The 13,665-nt window shown below is 43.8% G+C and overlaps 1 protein-coding gene across 1 annotated transcript in view; it reads right to left on the bottom strand.

The window, feature by feature from the left end:
* Nucleotides 1-1,228: 1,228 nt before the first annotated feature.
* The window catches only part of dtx1 (deltex 1, E3 ubiquitin ligase), a gene marked incomplete at both ends in the record, with an annotated part of 48,153 nt that continues 35,716 nt past the window's right edge, over nt 1,229-13,665 (bottom strand). The window contains 6 exons of the mRNA XM_080854630.1: nt 1,229-1,453; nt 2,359-2,448; nt 3,038-3,199; nt 6,010-6,168; nt 6,633-6,694; nt 11,485-11,684. Of these exons, the coding sequence (XP_080710756.1) occupies nt 1,229-1,453; nt 2,359-2,448; nt 3,038-3,199; nt 6,010-6,168; nt 6,633-6,694; nt 11,485-11,684 (898 nt within the window). The remainder of the gene's footprint in view (nt 1,454-2,358; nt 2,449-3,037; nt 3,200-6,009; nt 6,169-6,632; nt 6,695-11,484; nt 11,685-13,665) is intronic.

Below are 13,665 nucleotides of genomic sequence, written 5' to 3'. Positions count from 1 at the left end.
CAGTTGCATCTCAACCTGCTAAAAGGGCAAGATTGCAAACACAGGGAGAATGAGAGAGAAAGAGAAAGAGAGAGAATTAGAGAGAGAAAAAGAGAGAGAAATAGACAGAGAGAAAAAGTAGTATGTATTGCTGCATAAATCACATTTTCAAAGTCCTTCCACAACTCTTACCAAATAAATCATGGCTTGCCAGAGTTTTGAAACCCACATTAAAGCTTTTACATCCAAGTGCACCAGCACAGCCATCCGTGTCATTTATGCCTCCAGAAATACAGACTGACCAAAAGAATCATAGATAAAAGCAGAACGAGGAGAGGAGGAGGAGACCAGACCGTCTACGTCCTTAAACTCAAAAGAGAAACTTTACACAAACACTCGAACAGCATCACCTGATTCCCTTTTCTAGGGTTTCAAATAAAAATCCCTTCATCCCGTTAAACCCACACAAACAAAACAAACACCTCTCACATGATGAGTCTTGCTGGTGTATGTGTGTGTGTGTTGGCATCCAAGCCAAACTTTAACTAAATCTTTTAAAAGACCTCAATAAAAAATCAATAAATGCCGTGTACCTTTTTAGTCCAAACATACACATAGATCTGAGAGCAGAGAACCACATGGTTCAATCAGCCCAACTCTCTGTTTACTCCAGCCAAATAAACACAACTGCATCAGGCAGTTGAAAGCTGAATTAGTTAGGAGCCTCTTCAGTCCAGGCATGCTTCTTATCTTTTAAACATCTTAACGTGTTCTAAACATTTCCTTAAAACACAAAATTGGAGCCCATCAGATCAAACACTGTAACTGACCAATTGGGGGATCATTCAGAGAAAGTCACTGTGAAGAAAGAGGGATTGGCTAACAATTTAAATGGAAACTCGTCAAAATGTTGAGACATCTTTAATCACAGGCTTCTCACATGATTTGATTCCTTTCATGCCTGTGTGTGTGTGTGTGTGTGGCACTCAGAATCCTCTGCAGTCTCCTGTCAACTCAGACCAATTTTTCAGGGGTTAAATGTCAAACCTCCCCTTGACCCCCTCTGAGGTCAAGCTCACTCTTGGGGGGGGGGGGGGGGGGATCAGACAAACACATAATACCCCTCCACAACAGTAGAGGGCATCACTGTTTGTGAGAGCACATGTGTATACGCATGTCTGATAAGGTAAATCTATATGAATGATCCTCTGCGGATATGTTTGGAGCGTTTCTCTCCCTCCCTCTCTCCTCATTCCTTGAGGTTGTCGTCAGAGACCCCCTGGGCGGAGAGCTCAGCCTGCACGTTGTCCAGGTACTTGAGGTCAGGGTAGCCGTGGCCCGTGAGGTTGGAGCCGAACTCTGTCTTGTGGTGGATCTCGTTCCACACCACGGTGTCACACTCACCGGTGGTGCTGGACGTGCCGATGGCAAAGATGAGGCGCCGGTCCCACGCCATGATCAGAAGCTTCAGCACCTGCAGGAAACAGGAGTATGTGTGTGTGTGTGTGTGTGTGTGTGTGGGGAGGGGGTTGTGAGGTGTGTGTGTGTGTGTGTGTGTGTGTGTGTGTGTGTGTGTGTGTGTGAGAGAGAGATGTGAATATGTGTGTGTGAGATGTGTCGATGAGTGTGTTTATGTGTGTATGTGTGGAAAAGAAAGAAGGGAGAGAGAGAGAGAGGCAAAGTGAGAGAGTTTTTGTTTTGTTTTGCTGTTTGTTTCTGCACTGTTGCATGCACGGAATGAATGCATTTTTTGTGAACAAGAAATACAAAAATTAAAAAAAAGTGGCACTTTGTCAAAGCACTGTGCACAAAAGAGTGTTTCAATCGTCTGTAGTATTTAAAGGTGCAAAAGAGTGTTTCAATCGTCTGTAGTATTTAAAGGTGCAGAAGAGCGTTACAATCGTCTGTAGTATTTAAAGGTGCAAAAGAGTGTTACAATCGTCTGTAGTATTTAAAGGTGCAGAAGAGTGTTACAATCGTCTGTAGTATTTAAAGGTGCAAAAGAGTGTTACAATCGTCTGTAGTATTTAAAGGTGCAGAAGAGTGTTACAATCGTCTGTAGTATTTAAAGGTGCAGCAGAGCGTTACAATCGTCTGTAGTATTTAAAGGTGCAGCAGAGTGTTACAATCGTCTGTAGTATTTAAAGGTGCAAAAAAGCAACAAGCAAAAGGCAGATAAATGAAATGGAACGGAAGGATGATGACAGAGAGAGAGATCAGAGAGAAAAAGAGGGAAAGAACTGAAAATAAAAGATTAACAGCTGAAAAGAAAGAGGTAAAGCGGAGTGCAGTGTATTGACAAAATTCCTCTTCCTCTGAGTGTTTGTGTGTGTGAGTGTGTGTGATAATGTAATGGAGAGTGTGTGAAAGATCCGGTACCTTCCGTCCTTTGTCGTTGTCAGGGAGATAGCAGTGGCGTGGGAACCCTCTTGCACTGAACTTCTTCCCTGGGTTAGAATGCTCCAATGTCTGGTAGGACACCCACCCAACACACACAGACACACACACACACACACACACAGAACATACACACACACAGACAGACAGACACACACACACACACACACACACACACACCACTTCCTTAGTTTATGACGTGTTTTGTGTTCGTGTGTGTGTGTGTGTGTGTCTGTGTGTGTGTGTGTGTGTGTCTGTGTGTGTGTGTGTGTTATTTTTTGAGGGTTATGCAGCCCTTGCAGCATAAGCAGGTCAAAGCTGGAGAGAGCAGGAAACCCCCATTCAGCCGCTTCCTGTGAGATGCACACATAATCACTTTGTGACACACTCCTCAGCGTGTGTGTGTGTGTGTGTGTGTGTGTGTGTGTGTGAATATGTGTGTGTATATGTGTGTGTTTGTGTATGTGTGAAGGCGGGGTGGTGGACGATTAGGACAGCAAGTGTGAGAGGGCAGTCCACCTTTATACAAGATAACAAACTACAGACAGTGCTCCTAAGATAACCTCCCTCTCTCTCTCTCTCTCTCTCTCAAATGCACACACACATACCGCTCTAAAACAAATACACACACACACATACACAATCTGACACACACACACACCTGAAGTCCAGCGGGGATGTCGTAAACGATGCGTATGGTCTTGACCTCTGTGTAGCCTGGTAGCGAGTGAGGGATGACGTGGTACTCCATCTTCCCAGGGGGCTGCGTGCCAGTCTTCTCTCCGTAGATGGCCTTGCAGGTGGGGCACTGGAGACTGCCATCCTGGGGCAGGACAGACAGGTAGACACAGGGTCAAAGGTCACAGGCAGGACAGACATGTAGACACGGGATCAAAGGTCACGGGCAGGACAGACAGGTAGACACAGGGTCAAAGGTCACGGGCAGGACAGACAGGTAGACACGGGATCAAAGGTAGGGTGACCAGAAGTCCTCTTTTTCCCGGACATGTCCTCTTTTTGAGACCTAAAAAATGCTTCCGGCAGGGTTTCCCAAATCATCTGGGATTTGACCTCGTCGGGTGATTCTGATTCTGCGTAGTATCTGATTGTTGAGAACTAGAACCACACCTGCGAACAATGACTAGTTACATTGCTATTTATAAGTACCTTTTATACCCTTGGAATGGCCTACCTATCTCGGTCATGGTGGGTATTATTTTGTAGATGGGAAATAGTCAGTAGCAATCTATATCACAATTATATGCTTATCCTACATAATCTATGGAAACTTTTAAAAAACTATTCAATGAAATTAATCATCTCTTATTTTTTATTGGTATTGTTGTCATATACAGATATGCAATCATGATTGCTGGGTAATTTTTGTTGTCCAATGTCAAGTCTCTATTTTATCATGTGACGAGACGATACGATGTATCTCATTTAGACGCAAAATCTAAACGTCAAGACATAGAGGCAAAGCAGTAAGGCAAGCATCTTTCAAACATAAAGGTAGTGATGCATGATATGCTTTTTGAATGGAAAGGATAGCCAGCCAATTCAGCCTCTCTTGCTCCATGCGGCCCCTCAGGTAGGTCTTGGCAAATTGGGAGACTAAGGACTGCTAGGCAATCTGCTCCAAAACAGGCCCTGAATGATAGCTGCCAAACTGCCATGTCCCTATTTAACAGGTTGTTATAATTTCGGACTCAGGTCGCCGCCGAGCGCCTGTTTCATTGTATATGTGTTTTGCAGATGTTGGTTAAGCTGCTGTGCCGCCGCAACAAATCGTGCCTTTTATAATTGTTTTTAGAGAACCTTTCAGCTCTTTGAACGTTTGTTTACGTTAGTGTGTCAGAGTGCTATTGATGATAGCTTTCTTTCTTAGATGTCACACAATAGTCGAAGTAACTAATTCGACTGTAGGATCCAACACATTTCTTGTAATATATATTGTTAGATAAATTAATATTGAGACGTTAATATTAATGAGAGGGAGGCCAGCTATCAGAGTTTGTTGTTGCCTTATCTTTTGCAAAAGGAGAGATGACACAATGGATTATACATAATTACAACATAGGAAAGTTTAACTATTATATACATACGCCTAATGGTGTGTGTGTGCGCGCGCCTAGGGCCCTTGATAATACCTTACTACCCCCCCCCCCCGTCACAAACTCAAATCTGGTCACCCTAGTCAAAGGTCACGGGCAGGTCAGACATGTAGACACAGGGTCAAAGGTCACGGCCAGGTCAGACATGTAGACACAGGGTCAAAGGTCACGGGCAGGTCAGACATGTAGACACAGGGTCAAAGGTCACGGGCAGGACAGACAGGTAGACACGGGATCAAAGGTCACAGGCAGGACAGACATGTAGACACGGGATCAAAGGTCACGGGCAGGACAGACAGGTAGACACAGGGTCAAAGGTCACGGGCAGGTCAGACATGTAGACACGGGGTCAAAGGTCACGGGCAGGACAGACAGGTAGACACAGGGTCAAAGGTCACGGGAAGAACAGACAGGTAGACACAGGGTCAAAAGTCACGGGCAGGACAGACAGGTAGACACAGGGTCAAAGGTCACGGGCAGGTCAGACATGTAGACACAGGGTCAAAGGGCACGGGCAGGTCAGACATGTAGACACAGGGTCAAAGGTCACGGGCAGGTCAGACAGGTAGACACAGGGTCAAAGGTCACGGGCAGGACAGACAGGTAGACACAGGGTCAAAGGTCACGAGCAGGTCAGACATGTAGACACAGGGATCAAAGGTCAAGGGCAGGACAGACAGGTAGACACAGGGTCAAAGGTCACGGCCAGATTCCCCAAACCAAACCAAACCAAACCAAACCAAGTCAGGCTAACTTGAATAGCAGTTTTAGATGAAAAAAAGAGTGGTTTTGTGGTGCAAGATTTCAAATATTTTTATGCCTTGTGGTAACACTTCTCTGGTTGTCTCCTAAATTCATTATATGCACTTAGCAATTTGATGAGCATTAGACAGCAGTTTTCCCATTCCTCTCTATAATCAGGCTCTTATCAGCACATTTCCCTGAATGAAATTAATAGCATATCAGTGCTACTACCACTCTCATCCATAAAAGAGTAATCAAATCATGTAAGAATTGAATTGAATCCAGGCTTGCCAAATTTGAAGACTGAGGAAGATGCTACAGTACTATCACCTTGTTACTGTATATCCTGTGTTATGGCGATGATTAGCATGTTGCTATATCGCCTGTATTATGGAGATGCTTAGCTTTTACAATCATTTTCAAAACGAGAAATTATGCTACCTCCTCATTAACCAGCATTACCACACCGGACCACGCTTCTTTCTTAGGCCAATTATTGTAATCATCAAGTTACTTAGCTTTCACCACCATTAGCATTCCAGCCACCCTATCATTCAGTTATGAACAAAATATATTTTTTTGTCATCAATATTATCACATAAGAGGACTATAACTTAGTAACCTTTCTTCAGCATCCTATAAGCACTGCCAAGAGCATCATACAAACACTTCTGTTACACGCATTGTTTGGCAAGCTAGCCCCTCTCCCACGAGTGTTGTTCACATACTAGCCACTGTTCCACTAGCCTGATCAGCGCACAAGCTGCTCTGTCACCTTGTTGCCGTTGTTGTACATGGCCACCAGGCACAGCAGATGGTACAGGTGGCCACACTTGCCAAGCTTGCCCACCAGCTCTGGCTTGATGCCATTGTGACTCAGCAGGCCCTCGTAGCCCGACGACGTCACCAGCCTCTCCATGCAGATGGTGCAGTCCTAAAAATAATGCCATCATCATCATGACCATCATCATCATCATCATCATCATTGTGTATCATTTATTATTATAATCTCAGTTATCATTAAAACACACAGAAGACCCCTGGACTCCAAAACAAAAATCCAAAACAAGATAAACTCTTCTTCTTAGCAAGCATGCAATAACATAACAATAAGTTCATGGATGTCAGAATCATTTGTATGATCAGTGCATTCAACAAGTTGTCCATCACTTCTCGTAACAGAAATGAATTGTAACTTGTTTGCAAGTAACTACAGAACACTACTATTTTCTGTAACTGACTGGCAGACTATACCCTTACGTAATAGGTCTTACGGACTAATGATAACCATTACGACTTTGTCACAGCCTGGTTGTGGTGCCATGTTGAAATTTTAATAGCTCCTTTGAGCTACCACCTTAGCATGTTGCTAAGCAACCGAGCCGAGGGGGGCCTCACCTCGTCAGGGGCTGCTTTGATCTTCTCTGTGTATCTGCGAACGACGTCCTCAGGGTTCTTACCTGCCACAGACAGACAGACAGACATCATGTCAAGTGTGAACACAGAACTCCCAAACTGGACCCTGGGTTTGTGCTTACACATCTTACGAGTGTCCACACAGACATGCAGACACAGAGAACATAACTTACACACATGCACACACCTACGCAATCCTCTCAGTTTCTAAGCCAGAAACACACACACACAAACACATACATGCACAGACACACACATAGACAGACAGACAGACACACCCACCCACATATACATGCACAGACACACACACACACACACACACACACACACACACACACACACACACACACACACACACACACACACACACACACACCAAAACCCATAATGTAGCTGTGAGGTACGGCTAGACTTATAATTGTGCCAATGGCTTAAAAATGGAAGCTGGGGGATATTTTGAGATTTGCTCTGGTGTGTCTGACTGTTCCTCTGAAAGAGGTGCTGAGACACACTCTCTCCCTGCGGACCCTTGGGCAGGCCCAGACACGGCTGAAAAATAACACCACGGTGAAGAAACTTGAACCTTAACATAACCTCAACAGCAGAGTATTTATTATTTCATTTACATAGTCCTTGCTTAATGTATTCTAGGTATTCTAGGCATACCATTATGTACAGGTTGATACACTATTTATCACAGCACTATGATACTCAGGGCCTGATTTACTAAGATTGCGACCGCAGCTTAATCTACAATATATTACAATATATCCCCACTGAAACAAATATATCCCAACTGAAACAAATACATTTACCAAGAAGCCAGGCCTCTCCAAAATCACCGTTGCTCAATCATGGATAGATGGCACTATTCCGGAAGATAAAACTGTTATGGACAGACCACTACCAAGTAAGTAATGGTCATGTTGGCATCACATATGACCTGGACATTCATTGAATATGTGTGCTTTCTGTTTCGTTAAACGTGTTCGTGGATTGAAGGTGGGACTGTTTGCATGTGGGTGCGATGAATGGCTCCAATTACGTTCGGAAAGTTTAATTTCAGCTATCGTAGTGGGGAAATGTAGCAATGCGTCGAGTACCTGGGTGAATATTTGGCTGAGTGAAGGCTGAGATATACCAACTGCTGATGCTATAACTGTTTGAAATGATCCGATGCCAATATTTGCAATGCTGTCCGGAGTTTACCAACTGATTGAATGGAATGTGATCTCCGGTTGGAGGGTTCGATGTCGTCTCAGATCTGGTTCAGTAATTGAAGTATTGCGTGGCTGGTTAACCTGTACCGTCTAATGATTTGTGGTTCGCTTAACTGAAAATGTGTTGTATGAGTTGAATTTTTTTTTTCTGTGCGCTGTCTCTGTCTTCTTTCTTCACCTTGCTCTTATAACTGCTGCCATATCAACGTTTTCAGACTCGATGGAAATGCGCTTCCTGGTTAAGACGTGCTTTTATGAGGCGGAGAATTAGCCCGCAAATCAGAGACGTGCGCTCGCCAGGCAGTTTAGTGAATACCACGCAATACATCATTAGGCACACTCCTCCCATTAAAGTGCGCTTCACGCCTACGTTACCACCCACGTTTCCGTGCCATCCCACCTGTTGGCAGGTTTTAACTGTAAATCTAATTGTATATTGTGATGTAAGTATATTTATATTGTTACTGTAAGCATTAATACTCTGTAACACCTTGGTAAATATTACTCTGTCATTATTATATTGGTTCCAATTGGTTTCATTCTACCATTGGTCTGTTCAGTTTCCTAGTGATTGCAAATGGAATCCAATCTCTTTCAGAGGGTGGCCTGGAACTACCTTGGACATGTTTGGGGGCGTCCTGGTTGATAACACATTCTGGAAGTGGGTAGTATAAGCTCACTGATGACTATTCTTACTAATGATAAGGTAGCAGAGCCAAATAGTAAGCACACACCCACACACGCGCACACACAGACCCCCCCCTCACACACACACAGACATACACACACACACACACACACACATACGCACCCGCACACACACACTTACACACACACACAAGCACACACTTACATTGGGACTGACATAAACTATGATATCAATTTGTTACACTTTCTATATTTTTTTTCGACAACTGAATGAATGTGTGTGTGTGTGTGTGTGTGTGTGTGTGTGTGTGTGTGTGTGTGTGTGTGTGTGTGTGTGTGTGTGTGTGTGTGTGTGTCTGAATGCAAGTTGAGTCTCCACTGCAGAATGAGAAACGCGGGTCACTTCAGCTAAGAGGATGGTCAATCTATCTGTCTGTCTGACTATCTCTGTCTGTCTTTCTCTGTCACACACAGACACACAGACACACACACACCACACAACACACACACACACACACACACACACACACACACACACACACACACACACACACACACACACACAGAGACTCAAACACACAGAAATACTAATAATAAGAGAGATAGAGAGAGAGGGAGAGAGGTAGATGGAGAGAGAGGAAGAGAGAGAGCGGGAGAGAGAGAGAGAGAGAGAGAGAGAGATAAATAATTCAGTGTTCTCTATTCCCTCGCCTGTTATGATTTCTTTATTAGCACAATACCAGACTCTGAATGTGTGTGTGTGTGTGTGTGTGTGTGTGTGTGTGTGTGTGTGTGTGTGTGTGTGTGTGTGTGTGTGTGTGTGTGTGTGTGTGTATGTGTGTGTGTGTGTGTGTGTGTGTGTGTGTTTGTGTGTGTGTGTGTGTGTGTGTTTGTATGACTTTCTGTAACTGTGTGTGCCCAGGCAACTAGTACCTATCCAAACCCACCCACAACAACCCACAAAAGTAAACACACGCACAAATAACAAAAATGAAAAATCCCCCACTCACATTCTAGTATTCATTGTTAATCACACGATCACACACAAACACACACACACACACCAGGGTGGGAAATTTACATATTTTTTAGGGGGCAATTTTTGCCCCCACTTACTGAAATCCAGGGGCATTTCACAAAAAATTGGGGGCACTTTCAGAAACTTGTGAAAATCATTTAACCTTTGTTCAAAATAATAAACACACTTATTTAGGCTTAAAGCAGCAATACGGAGTTATGTTCCAAAACTAGTACGCTAACTACCTAAAAGGCATGCAAAAACCTTGTAACCACCACCAACAGCCCAGCTGACAGTAATAGAAGCTTGCCAACACACTAACTTGGTGTCTTTTTGCAGTATACCTGGCATGTCATGCATGTGAAAGCTTTTCTTCCATTTTTGCAGGGTGTTCCAGCCCGTTACACAGAACTACATAGGGCATATCTTGGATGGCTAGTGGGAAAGACACAGGTCTTTTATCTGTCCTTCACATGACCATATGCGATCAAAAATAATTAGAGGATGGTACCAAAACTAGTTGCCTATAGAACCATACCTCAAAAAGTGTCAAATTGTTGCATAGTGTTACTTTAAAGTATATGAGCAATTGTCATCAAATGGCAATAATAAGACTATTAGGCATTAGTCTACAAATTCAAAGTGTTTTCTTAGATTTTTTGAACAAAAACCAAACGGACAACGTAAATTAGACAATCATATTCACGTTTATTCTTATTTCTTTGTGGTTATGAGTTGTTATGACTACATTTCATTATTCAACTATTAACAATCATTTTTTTCTTTCTTTTTTTATAATAATAACACATTATATTTATGGATTTTTGTGTTAGGCCTACCTTTAATCATGTTGTACCTACCATAGTAGGCCTACAGGAAACAGTTAAGACTAGTAAACTAGCTTGCAAGCAAGCCTATGTAGCTAACGCACTATCAAAGATAGCTAACGTTAGTTAGCTAACTAACATTAAACTAGCTTAACCGAACTAAATCATTTCTAAAAGTATTATTACCAGTTATCATTCACCGTAGGCGATGGCGTGTTGCTTGGTGCCTGGTGACGAAAGGCCATGTATTTCTGTATGTTTTCGCTCCCCTTGATGAATTCAGCAGAAAAAATTGCCTGTGCTGGATTAACAACGACTTGGGCAACTCGTTGTCCACAAGTCCGACATGCCTGAAAAAAAAAATCAGGTGTTTTTCTCGTGGTCGTCGTCATCCTCCACCCCAGGCCATTCTAACTTAAATTTGTTGACAGTCGCTGGGTGTGTGAATTTTATCTTTTAGGACCTGAGATGGTGAGAGAGACTGCGCTGATCCTCATTTTTCCTCACTCTCGCAGTCACAGGTCTGATTAGGAAGCACTCCAAATATTTTTTGTTAGAACGTTCGGTTCTTCACGCAACAATCAGTCAAGGCGAAAATCAAAACATTTGATGGCAACTGACCGGGTCATATAGGCTACGATGTTTGACACGTTCATCAAATTATTATTACACAAAATTATAGGGGCATTTTTTGCCCCTCTCCTAGTAATTTTAGGGGCAAAACTATATTTCTTAGGGGCAGTTTTGCCCTTTGCCCTCGTTAATTTCCGACGCTGACACACACACACACACTCACTAACACAAACACACACAAACACACTCACTCCCTCACTCACTTACACACACACACACACACACACACACACACACACACACACACACACACACACACACACAGACATACACACACACAGACACACACTCACACACACAGACTCACTTACACACAGACACACACACACACACACCACACACACACACACACACACACACACACACACACACACACACACACACACACACACAGACATACACACACACAGACACACACTCACACACACAGACTCACACACACACACACACACACACACACACACACAAACACACACACAAAGACACACCTCTCCTCAGGTGCTTCTTTTTGGTCTTGCGGCGGCTGCCATTGACGCCTGGTACGGGCTTCATGTCGCCCTTGTTGATGGGCGGGGGATGCAGGATGGGTTTGGGGGCACGAGTGAGACACACGGGCAGCCCTGCTGCACACATCAGGATCCCTGTCATACCTTTGGGGGGAGGGAGGAAGAGGGGGAGTGGGGGGGGGGTCAGAGAGTGAGAGGGAGGGAGGGGGAGAGAGAGAATGAGAGGGTGGGGAAGAGAGAGAGTGAGAGGGAGGGGGAGAGAGAGAGTGAGAGGGAGGAATGAAAAAAGAATGATTGTCTGCAACTTGAGCTTGACATTGTGCATGCCATTTTACAGGTGTCAAGTCAAGGTGTGCTCCTATTGTGTGTCTGTGTTCGTGCGAGTGTGTGCTTATGTGTGTGTATGTGTGTGCATGCGTGTGCCTATGTGTGTGTGTGTGTGTGTTTGTGTGCGCATGTGTGTGTGTGTGCGTGCGTGTGCCTATGTGTGTGTGTGTGTGTGTGTGTGTGTATTAGAGCATGGATCTGGACACATTTTTCTGTCCGAGCCCGGCCCGGTCCGACAGAATAGTAACCGAGCCCGGACCGAGACCGACAGCCATTAACATTTTTTTTTTCGAATCCGAACCGAGCCCGACGGAATTAATTTCTCAACTCTCAACATAGTAGCCTACTAATGCACATTGACGTACGTCTTTTATGAATATCCTGGCTTTAATAAACTGGGGCATCCACAGTTAAATGCTCTCTCTCTTACAAACAAGCGCTGTTAAAACGCACAACCGTACACAATAAGGCCAATAAGCATATTTAAATTAAATTATTCACATTGCAAGAACGTTTAGTAAAATGTTGCGGCTCCTTTAAGAGGAGCACGTACAAGGACAAAGGGGATGCATAGTTTGGATGTAGCGACAAACATTTATGTGCTGTAACAGTGTTAAACAGTATGTGAGTAACGTGAGCTTTACTAAAGCATATTAATAGCGTGTGTAATGTGTAGCTATTTCATCCCGTTGTTAACCTTTCCTGCTGTCTGTATTTACTTACCAGCAGCAGACGTAAAGGAAAGGGAATTAACCCCGAAGTTAAAAACATGTAGCTAATCTACTTCGGCCGTGGAACATTTTACTCCCCTGCAAAACTACTATCAGAGACAGACAGCAGGCAAGGTTAACATACGGAATGAAAATAGCTACACATTACACACGCTATGCTTTAATAAAACTCATGTTTTATGCTACACTAACGGAGGCACAACAGACAAGTCTTACCATTGAAGATCTTTTAGCACGCCGACGTTTTACATCCAACCATCGAAGTTTAATCCGTGTTGTTGAGGAGAACGAGAGTTGCATCAATCATATTTCATTAAAACTTCACACTTCTTACATTGGACATATCCAACAGCCTAATTAGAATCTGCATCGTCTACTAAGCAGAAATATCTCCATACAGTAGATTTCCCCTCGTTTAGTATGATTTTACACTCTCCAGATGACAGTTTCTCTTTAACTTTCTCCGTGATGCCATTTTGCCACCTGTAATCATGTTGTCACGGGCATAAACAAATTCCCGCCACGGGAAGAAGGCTGTTATCCTAAAATTTAGGACCTAAATGTGATTTATTTTTATTCTCAAAAACGAACTTTTGCATCATGTGAAGCAGACAGTTGGCTTCACTTTTTATTAAGATATTTTAAATTTGGAATGTTCAATGCATTATCGCGCTGATGTGTCGAGCCCGACCCGAGCCCGCTTAATACATTTCTAATATTTGTCCGAACCCCGGCCCAACCCGACGGGTTCCGACGGGTTCCGACGGGCTCGGGTCGGGTATCCATCCTCTAGTGTGTATGTGTGTGTGTGTGTGTGTGAGTGTGTGTATGTGTGTGTGTGTGTGTGTGTGTGTGTGTGTGTGTGTGTGTGTGTGTGTGTGTGTATGTGTGTGAATATGTGTGTATGTGTGTGTGTGTGTGTGTGTGTGTGTGTGTGTGTGTGTTACGACCCCCTGCTCCCCTGCAGGCATTGCAGTGGCCGTGCGTGAACTGCAGGCAACCATGGGATGACGAGCGTCATGATGGACTAATTATCCACACCTGGGGAGGTGTGCAGTATAAAGGACCAGTGAACACCTGTCTCTATCTCTCTCGAGCTGGCATG

This window comes from Sprattus sprattus (assembly GCF_963457725.1).
Source record: "Sprattus sprattus genome assembly, chromosome: 16".
NCBI classification, from domain to species: Eukaryota; Metazoa; Chordata; class Actinopteri; order Clupeiformes; family Clupeidae; genus Sprattus; species Sprattus sprattus.
This window is presented reverse-complemented; position numbering and strand designations above follow the sequence as displayed.